Source organism: Petaurus breviceps, unplaced genomic scaffold (assembly GCF_028583685.1).
Source record: "Petaurus breviceps papuanus isolate PSGF00001 unplaced genomic scaffold, PetGlider_PUasm1.0 115, whole genome shotgun sequence".
NCBI classification, from domain to species: Eukaryota; Metazoa; Chordata; class Mammalia; order Diprotodontia; family Petauridae; genus Petaurus; species Petaurus breviceps.
Window position 1 is genome coordinate 2,185,099 of NW_027185612.1, and position 10,454 is coordinate 2,195,552.

Sequence of the window (10,454 nt, forward strand, 5' to 3'; positions counted from 1 at the left end):
GCCAGTGCCGAGGATGTCATGGGCCTCCTCCGGGCCAGGCACACAGAGCCACAGACACGCTGAAACCTTTGGTGCTTTATTACAGGGTCGGCCCCCCACCCCTCACTGTCAGACTCCAAGAGCAGGAGAGGGCCTGAAACCAGCCTGCCCCTTCCCTGCCACCCCCAGCACTGAGGCCCGTCAAACTCGAGGGAACATTGGAGATGGAGCCACCTTAGCTTGCCTTTCCTGGCCCTTATGGCTAGTGCCCGATTGCCAACCAGTGTAACTCCAACCATACATACCACCATGACCCTGCCCTGGGATCCACCCTTCAGAAAGAGTCTGGTAATGAAAAAGGGGGCTTCTCCTGTCTCATTGCCAGGGTCAGGAGGTGCCATCTGCCTGGTGCTGGATGAGGTATCTCCTGCTCCCCCTCCTTTCATCTTGTGTCAGGGGATTCCCCCAGCTTCTCCCCATGTGCCCACCCCCCACACCCTCACTTTGGTTCTCTGGGGCTAGCTCAAGACTTCCCACCACCACCAAGGGCTTGCCAACTTCCACCAAGGCTTGATCCCTGGTGTCTGAGCTATAATGGCTTGTATAAGAGCCAGCAGGTGAAGGCTAATCATCTTCCCAACCTTATTCAGCCAACTGAAATGGAGAACCTGGAAAAGAAAAGGATGATGTGTGACAGGATGTCCAGGTTCCCCAAATAAGAGAAAACCTCCCGTGCCCAACCTCCCCCATATTTATCCTCATACCCTGGTCCTCATAACCCCCAACATACCACTCTCTTTCTATTAACAATTCATTTCCCTTGTCTTTCTTTCCCACTCCAAGCAATACTGACCAAATTGATTGACTTCTCAGCCACTGCTGGACTTGAGCTCTGGCTCCTTCTGAACCTTGCCCTCCTCTTGCCAGCCCCCAATGGGTAGGTTACTGGCTCCCGTGGGCCCCCATTGTTGTCTGGGACTGGAGCTGGAGCTAGAGGTAGGACTGGTACCTGGAAAAAGAAGCCAATTAGTACTACAGAATTCAAAAAGACCTGAAGCTGGAAGGGACTTCAGAAGCTATCTAGTGTTATTTTTACACACAGGGAAGATGAGGCCCATAGAGGTAAAGGGATTTGCCCAAGATTACACAAATAAAAAGTGACAGGCAGAATTAGAACAAAGACCCTCTGACTCTTTTCACCGTATCATAATGCTTCCTCCTTTCCAAGAATCCTTCCCAGTGGCCAGGTTCTTACCATCACTGTGCCAGGTCAGGGTCTCATCTTCAGGGGTGAGTGGCCTCTGGGGGCTGGGCCAGATTCTTGGGAGTGGAGTGGCTGAAGTTTCTCCCCACTGCTCTTGCTGCTGCTGCTGCTGCTGGTGGAGCTGAGTGGTAGAGAGAGGACATGAGTACCACCACTCTATGGCCGATTTCCTTGACCCCACCCTTCAACCAGAGGCTCTCACAGTTTCTATGGGGAGACTGAAGGGTGGAGGGGCAGCCCTGGTTCCCCCACCACACCAGTCACATATTTTCTTGGACAATTTTTCTCCCTCAACCTTCATACATATTAGTTACCACTATACACACACTCTCAGCCCTTTCTTTGTTACCCTGTTCCCAGCTCACCTGATGCAGGTAAATGGCATGAAGACTCATCTCAGCAGAGGCAAGTTCTGAAAGCAGGGCAGGGTTCCAGACCCTAGGACCCCCTGGAGACACACAACTAAAACAGGCAGCCCAGCAGGTCAGAGAGATACACTCTTGCCACCTCCAAACAACCTCTTTAGCTCAATGGGCTTTGAGTTCCCCAAAGTGACTATTTCTTGGTCACATCCTTCCCAGAGGGCAGATCCTCCACACCACCACCACCCCCATCTTCACCAGGCTCCTCCCAAAAGATCAGGATTCCCCTTAGGTATCTCAGGTCTGTGCCTCTCCCATCATTCCACCCTGATTCCCCTAACACACACCATACGTTGTACCCACTCCCACCTCTGATCGTGACCAGCCTGTGATGTGGAGCCTGAGAGGGAGGCCAGGAGGCTGGCAGTTGCAGCCGCTGGGCAGGGAGCAACTGGACTCAGTTCCCCAGGTGGCAGAAGAGGATGTAACAGCAGGCTGGCCAGGAGTGCTTCAGGCTACAGGCGAGAGGACAGTGGTAGAGTGCTTGGGGGAGGTTGGGGTGATAAGGTCAGCGAATCTCCACATGAAGGGACAGACTGACAAGAGCTCCAGAATTGAAGGATACAAGGTATAAGCATGGACCCAGTTGGGTTGAGTCAAGGTTACAGACTGTGGGGTAAAAGGGTAGTCACTGGCTGTGAAAATCAAGAGGGGCAGTTGGGGATGAGGAAGATTGGCAGGGCTGGGAGGCACTCACTGAAGATGTGGTGGAGTCGCTTAGAAAGCTGGGACCTTGACCAGGTGTGGGGGGGGGACCGGACTGGAGTGGCAGCCCAGAGAGCAGCATCCTGTTGTACCCGGCCCCGAAGCTGCTCCAAGAACCGGGAGCTGTGCCCAGGTGGACGCCAGCGAGGGTGGGCCAGTGAGAAGCGCATCAAGGAAAGCTCTGTCTTCCCACCTTCTGCACGATGGGATACTGAGGCCTCTGTCTGTCCTGCTGAGAGCCACTGCAGGAACATCATAATCCATTACGTATACAGGACCCAGAATGTTGTTCTTTGTCAGATCTGTGACTTCACTGGGACAAGTAAGGTGCCTCCCTCAATGTCCACAGGCCACTACTCTACAATTCACAGCCAGCCAGATCCAGGAGCCTGTGTGTGTCAGGGGGAGCAGGACTAGGTCCTCCTGACTGGAAGACCACCTCTAGCCACTATACTACATCGCCAATCGACTGGGTGCTTTTCAAAGTACTTTCATAATCATCATTTGATCTTCATAAGAATTGTGAAGAGGGCTGGGCAAAGATTACTATACAGCTACACAGCACAGTGGGTAACACACTAGACCAGGAGTCAGAAGGACCCGAGTTCAAATCCAGACTTAGACACCAGCTATGTGACCCTGGGCAAATCACTTAACCTGTCTGCCTCAGTTTTCTTCTCTGTGAAATGGGGAAAATAATAGCACCTACCTGCAAGTGTTAGGTAGCTATTATCATGATCATCACTATTATACAAATGAAGAAATTGGTCCTAGAAAAGGTTAAGCAAGTTGCCTAAGTTCATACAATTAAGACAAAGCCCAGGACTACTGTCTAAAGGCATCCTGTATTCTTTCCACTATATCACCATGCTTCTAAATATGGAACTTGCCTCTGCCCACCCCACAAACTCTTGAAGCTGGTTCTGCCCCTATACTGAAATATCTGAGGATAACATAATTGGTGATATTCTGCTCTCCATCCCATGGATACTATCCTGGCCAGGGCCCCCATCTCCTAAGTCTAGCAGAGAGAAAGGAAGAGTCAGGAAAAAGGGTTAGAGAGGGGATCTAACCTGGGGGTTACCGTGGCGTCTCACATCCATGAGAGCAAAGGAACAGACATCCCCAACCCCAGCCACATCCACAGTGAAGTGCCGAAAAAAGTCGATAAACTCCAGGGCACGGGGGCGAAACCAAAAGAGGAGGGCAAAGGGGGTGAGGACTGGAGAAAGGAGCTCCTCTAGGAGGGAGACCTAGGAGAAATAAAGTGGGGGAGGGGGCTAGGAAAAATGTTCCCACTAGAAGGGATATCTGGGGAGAGAATGGGTTAAATTCTAAGACACCACTGCAGAGCAGAACACAGGGACCCCAAATTACTCCCCAGCTAGAGGGCTCAGGACACCTTACAAAGTTAGGTCCCACACTTGCTCCCAAAAGACGCCTTCAATGCCACAACTCCCTGCCCTTGACCAGGCCCCTGAGGGTTGACAAGTTCCAACCCCAGCTGTCTTCACTCACAGCCTTGTACTGCAAGAGCTGCGACATCTGGTGGTAAGTATTGGCTTCCCAGCCTGGTCCTGGCTCTTCTGGGAGGTAATGCATGTGAGCAAGAGCTGCCTGCAGCAGGGACTTTGGGGAGCGGCCCAAGAGCTCCTCCTCAGGTATGAAGCACCTGGAGAAAAGAGGAGGGGAATGGGGAAAAAGGGGCTGATGGAAAAAACACAGTCTGGAAGTCAAGAGAGCTGTTTTCTGGGTCTGGCAGTCCCTAACTAGCTGTTTGTACTTGAGCAAGGACCTCACTTGCCTCACTACTCTCTTCTATAAAATTAGGGGATTGGTCTAGATAGTCTTCTATGTCCTTGCCAGCTCAAAATTCTATGAATCTATGAAAGTTAAGCAGTATGGGATGATGGCTAGAGATCTGACCTTCAAAACAAGAGATGTATGTTCTGGTCTTCGTACTGTCACTGACTACCTCCTTGACCATGAGCAAGTAAGTCATTTCCCTTTTCTGGGTCTTAGTTTCCCTCCTTTTAAAATAGGGAAATTGAATGCTATCCAAAGTCCCTTCCAAGCTCTAAAATTGTATAACTCTTAAAAGTTGAGAGAATGAAATAAATGGATAAGCAGGTTTCCCTGGGGTGATTCTCTAAAAGGATGAGGTAAAGAAAACTTGTGCACTGGGACCAGAGTGTCTCCCCAAGGAAGGAGGGAGGCACCCCATCTGCTGACCTGGCCACAGTCAGTGCCACACCCAGCCCTGTCATGGCAGTCAGGACATGCTCCACAGCCAGCACGTCCTCATCGTACACAGTGAGCACCAACAGGACAGCTAGCAAGGCACCAGCAAAGAAACCAGCATGGCGGGCCAACAGGGCCAACAGTGGGGCTGGAGGTGCAGCAGCCCGCAAATAACGGGCAGCAGGGCGGTAGGCTCTGGCCAAACGGGCGCGAAGCTCATGGGGCAGTTCATTAAAATGGCGTAGCTGCAGGCGGGCCAGGCGGGACCAGCGTCTCATCCCCAATGCCCCAGGCTCCCGGCGTAGCAGTTCTGCATGGCTGAAGAAGGCATGTAACCCCTGCCAAGCCAGCACCAGTGGACAAAGAGCCAGATTGGCCAGTGCCAGCAGCAGTAAAGTCCGGCGAAGGCGAGTAGCAAGAGCCCGCCGCTGACAGTTCCGCTTGTAGGTACTGGGCAATGCCCAGCCCCCACGAAAGAGTGAAATTGGGCCACGGAAGAGGAGCAGATCAAGATTGAGTGCCAGTCCCTGGCTAAGGAAGGGTGCACTGCCTCCCCACGGCAGAGGGCAACGAGCTGGCAGCAGGCCCTTGTTGGCTAAGGCCACCAAGTAGTTGGGGTAGCGCAGGATGCGGTGATGAACATCTAACTCAGTCAGAGGCCGTGGCAATACACAGAGGCCACCACCACGCTGCAGGGCCAGGAGACGAGACTGTACTTCAGCCCAGGGCACCTTGCTGAGGTCCTCCTGAGGGAAGAGGGGAAAAGGAGTAAGCCCCAGAAAGAGGACATCCCCTAAAAGAGATTTTCCCCTCTTGATAACCACTACACTGACATCCAAATATGGACCACCTCCCCTGTCTGGAAGACTCTGGTTTCATCTGCTACTCAACACGTCTAAATTCAAATTCTCTCCCCATCACAAACATCATCATTCTGTCCCCAGACTTGGTCTCACGCCATCCTCCTCTCCTCACTCAGGCTCACAGCTTCAGTCACCTTAGAATTCTCTTTGTCTATCTTTTTCTAACCTTTGTTTCCAATCTGTCACCAAACCTGCCATTTCTTCTTTCCTTTCCACTCTCTTCTGAACTCTCATAGACTGTATTGTCTATGCAACTCCTTTGACTATAAATCCTGTCAGGCCTTAGGACATCTTGTGCTTTTATTTATTTTGTTTTTTTTTTTTTATCAACTTCTCATGCCTGTTATGTTCTGGCCTCCTAGCTAGACTGTGAGCTCTGAGAGCACAATCCATGTTTTACACAGTGTATCACCCATAGCACCTGGCTCAGCCAAAGGTGGCTTTGTGATTATAGGTCAATAGAGAGAGGAGGCCTCAGACTCACAAAGTTCTAGATTCAAATGCTATCTTTAATACATACTGGCTGTGTGACCCTGGGCAGTTAACCTCTTAATGGCTCAGGCAACTGTTACAGACTGAATTCCAGAAAAGATAAAGGTCTTTGGTAAAGGAATCGAAGCACTTCCTTCCCATTCAAGAATCTGATCTGACCCTCCCCCCCCAAAAAAAAACCACTCAGAGTACCTAGCACAGGGGCTTAAACACGAAGGTACTTAAGAAATAATTTACTGATTTACTGAAAAAGAAAAAAAGCTCCTTCCCATACTAATCCAAATCTTCATCATGTGGCACCTAGACCATTTCAACAGCCATCAAAATTGGCTTTTCCTTCCAGTCTCTTGTCCCTCAAATCCCATCCAGCAAATGACCTCCAGACTGATCTTAAATCACCATTTCCATCAGGTCACTGTCCTATTCTGACACCTGTAAGGATTTCTCATTCCCTGGATAAGAATTCATTCATTCAATAAAAATTTATTAAGTACCTACTATGTGCCCAACCCAGTACTTAGGGCTGTGTGATATACAAAAAAGCACCATCTAAGAGCTGACTGTCTAGGGGAGGAATGAGAGGTAGCTGGGACTTGTGACTGCATCATCATGAGGAACTCCCAGGGTAGAAACTCCTCCCATCAAGGAAGATGGCTACTCATCTGTCACTTCAAGTCACTGAGAGTTCCCTGGGGAGTCAAAGCTTGCCCATGATAACAAAAACAATGTATGCTGAAGGCAGGCCTTGAACCCAGGCCTTTTGGACTCCAAGACTAGCTATCCATTACGCCTCATTGCCTCTTAATATCTAATTACTGTCTACTAGGAACTGCTAGACCAAAAACACCAAAAACCATTAATACAGAGCAGTATTGAGACTGACTCCTAATTCTAGGGTCCATCAAACCTTAGGCAAGTCACTCTTCTTCCTGGGCTCAGACCCTCCTCCCCTACCTGTAGAGTGAGAAGCTGGGTCTAGATGACTTCTAAGAATTCTTCCAGCTCCAACATTCTGTGATTCTATGAATCCAGATTTGAATATGATTGGTCCCAGAGAGCAGAAACAGGAGAAATGAATGGAGGGTGCAAAAAGGTAACCTTCCTTCTACTTATCCAAATCCTATCCAACCATTACTCCCTTTCTCCAACTATTCCACTCTGCCTACTCTGCTCCTCCCTTTGACAGCTCCTCATGTCTATACCATATAGATTCTGATCATAAGCCATCCTGCATTATCTAGTTGTTTTGTGATCTAGTTTGTAAGCACTTCAAGAGCCAGCACCATATCTCATCTTTTCAATGTCTCCCACAGAGCCCAGCACACAGTAGAGGTCAAGGAAGGTTTGATAACTTGACAATAACCCTATTAACAACACTGAGGTCCCAGATTTCCCCAATCCCCATGGAAAACTGTTTATCTCAGCTTCTGCTTTGACCCATTATCTCACTCCCTTCTTGCCCTTTCCTCTCTGTCTCCAACATGTCCTGTTTCCCCAGTACACCTATCCTTCTCCTGATCCAACTTACTGGGGGAATATGCAGGGCTTCTCTGTAAAATGTTCGGATATCCCAGTAGTTCAGGAGGTTGCAAAGGGATCGAAGAAGACGGAATAGCCAAAACCCGGAGGCCAGGAACAAAAGGAAGATCAGGAACGAGCTGGAACGTATCCTGCATTAGACAGATTGGTGGACTGCATTAGGGTTTGATTACCTAAAGAGATTAGAGTTGGGGTACATAGTAGAATGAGTGAGCCCAGAATCAAAAGGAATGGGGTAGGGATGAAAGAAAGAGAAGACTATACAAATGGACATAGAAATAAAGGACATAGGAAGGATGGTCTGGCTCTGGAGACTGAGACAGAGAGACAGAGTAAGTAGAATTCCCCTGGGTCCCTTTCCTCTCACCAGTCTGACTGTCTCTGTTCAGCCTTACTCCCCTAGCCCTCTGCTCATCCTTGCCTGGGCCTCAGTTGTAGCTGGAACGGAGGATGAGGAGAGGTGGCAGTGTCTCTGATCTTGGGAGAAGTCATTGACTCAATTCCTGAGCCTCAATCCCTGAACCATCCAGGCTCCTAAGCCCCACTATCCCTACCCCTTCTCTGCTTTCACTCACCGCAGTGCACACTGGGCAGCAGGCAGGATAGCATCAGAGAGGGTCACCTTGCTGTGAAGGATCCCAGGAGTCTGGTGGGAGCCAGGGGCACCAGGTCGTGTATGGTTAACAGGTCGGTTGGCAAAGAGAACATCATAATCAACGCATCGAAGCAGGAAAGTAGTGAAGGTAACAATGAAAACGAACTGTCTGTGGGTAGAGTTGGATAAGGATGAAAGCAGAACTGGAGGCATCCAAGGGTGATAGGGGTTGGGAGCAGAATGAGGGTCAGGCCAGCTCCCAGGTCCCTAGCTATCCCCGGGAAACAACCCCAGCCCTACCAAGGCTTCCTGAGGGGTGGGAAATGAGAGAAAGAAGGAAAAATGGAGATCAAAGAAGAAAAAGGTGGGGGCCCCAAGGGGAGGTGAGAAGAGGGGCTGCTGTTTGATGGGAGGGGAAACTATAGGGGATAAAGATGGGAGCTAAATATAATGGACTTACCCCAACTGGAAGGCATCTTCCAGAAACATACAGGCAAAGCCATTCCGCTGGTGGTAATTATAGAGGTACCAGACTCATCAAGGAATATGGCTGAGATTTATCAAAGATCTCCCCCAAGTCCCAGCACCCACTTAACAAACTCCTGCCCTTCAAGTACCCCCAACCAGACCACTCATCCCTGAAGTCCAGCCCCTATCAGTTCTCATTCATCCATTCCTTTCCCGGGAATGTCCTGGTCCATAACCCTCAGCCTTCCTCAACCTACATCCCCCTACTACTACCTCCCCTCAACAGTGGGCACACAAGATATCTTGGTGAAGAAACTGTCCAAGTTCTGGATGTGATGCCAAGAGCCTGGATGGAGAAGAGGTACAGATGACGTTTACTCTCATTTCTTTTTACAAGGTGTTTTCCTCACAGCCACCCTGTGGGGGTAGATATTATTATCCCAACTCTGAAGCAGAGGAGACTAACACTGTGAGGTGAAGTTACTTATCCAGGAACACCCAACTAGTAAGTAGAAGAGATAGAACTCTAAATGCTGAAGGTTAATGGTCTCCATTCTCCCAGCCTGTTACCTCCAACTTCTTTGTCTCAATGCCCCTGCCCCTTGGACTTTCTAAACCTGGAGACTCTCTGACCCTTGGCTGCCCCTCCCTCTCTCAGCTGTACTTTCCCTCACCTCATATCAGAGCCTGTTCAACTTTGCTTCCCCCATCCCTACTTACCCCTGAGCCCCTCAGGCACATGGAGCAGGGGTTCCTGGTCCTCCCCTGGGAGGGGTGAGTCTTGGTTGTTGTCACAGTTTCCATCAGGGTCACAGTCTTCCAGCCGTTCGTAATCCTGTTCTGGGATCAGGGGGCCCATCCGCAGCCCAGGGGAGTTCTGGAGGGACCACTGTGAGGGAAGGGGAGTCACCGAGGCCAGGCATGGGGTAGAGTGGGACCTTTGGCCAGATGGAACAGAGGGAGGGGTCCCAGAAGACTCCCCATGAGGGGAAAAGGTTTCCGGGGCTGAGAGGTCACTGATGTGGGGCTGAGTTATGCCTGAAGTCCTAGCTGGACTAAGGGGCCGTGGGATGGAAGCAAGAAATGGGGAAGGGGAGTTTCTTGTGTAGGGAGTTGGAGACATAGAAAACACAGAGATCCTACCCCTTCCAGGCCCCAGACATCGGGAAGGAGGGAGCAAAGGGGCTAACAGTGTAGCTCCTGGCCCTCGCTCACCCCATCTCTCTTGCTGCCCCTTTGTCCCCCCCCATCCCATCCGTCTCACCATCAGGCTGGTTCCTCCAACAGAAATACTGCTGTTGTTTTCTGGGGAACAGATCTTGTGGTTCTCCAGATGACAACAACACAGAGTGACTCAGCCATAAGCAGGCCTCAGGCGTCCTGACTCCCAGTCACCTGTCTGACCACTCACTGCCCCTCCCAAGACTCCTGGGGGAGCCTCAAGGTCATATCTCCCAAGCCTCAGTATTCCTTTTCTCTCCCACTAGCTGGATAACGTTCAAACATACCCTCCTCCCCACCTACAACTCTCCCAATGCCCTGCCTCACAGCGTTCTGCCTTCGCCTCTTCCCCATATCTGATTCAGTAGTGTTGAAACAGTTCCTTAGGACTTCCAAGAAGCCAATTCAAGTGAACTGGAGAGGAAAAGAGGCATTCAACTTCCTCAGCTTGGAATGAACATCTCAGCTTCCCCTAAGGGTGAGATATGATAGAAAAGGACTGCTGGGCTGAGCTGAGATCTTCATGCTGGCCTTTGGCTCACTCAGTCAAGAGAGATGAACCTAGAGGGCCAGTCTATCCAGTCTCATTCCTAAAGACCTGACTCATCAGGAAAGACAGGTGGCACACTGGCATTCAGCCTCTCCTTTCAGACCCATTCCTGAGG

The 10,454-nt window shown here is 50.3% G+C and overlaps 1 protein-coding gene across 1 annotated transcript; it reads right to left on the minus strand.

Annotated features, from left to right (window-relative positions):
- Window positions 1-64: 64 nt before the first annotated feature.
- On the minus strand, window positions 65-10,110 carry ATG9B (autophagy related 9B). The gene is given in 15 exon segments (XM_069083717.1): window positions 65-647; window positions 833-988; window positions 1,235-1,364; window positions 1,609-1,705; window positions 1,975-2,120; window positions 2,363-2,416; window positions 2,418-2,612; window positions 3,444-3,623; window positions 3,889-4,042; window positions 4,603-5,357; window positions 7,495-7,636; window positions 8,081-8,269; window positions 8,561-8,625; window positions 8,871-8,914; window positions 9,289-10,110. Coding segments are annotated over 14 exon segments (2,838 nt in total). The 5' UTR covers window positions 9,836-10,110; the 3' UTR covers window positions 65-647; window positions 833-848.
- Between the last annotated feature and the right edge of the window lie 344 nt (window positions 10,111-10,454).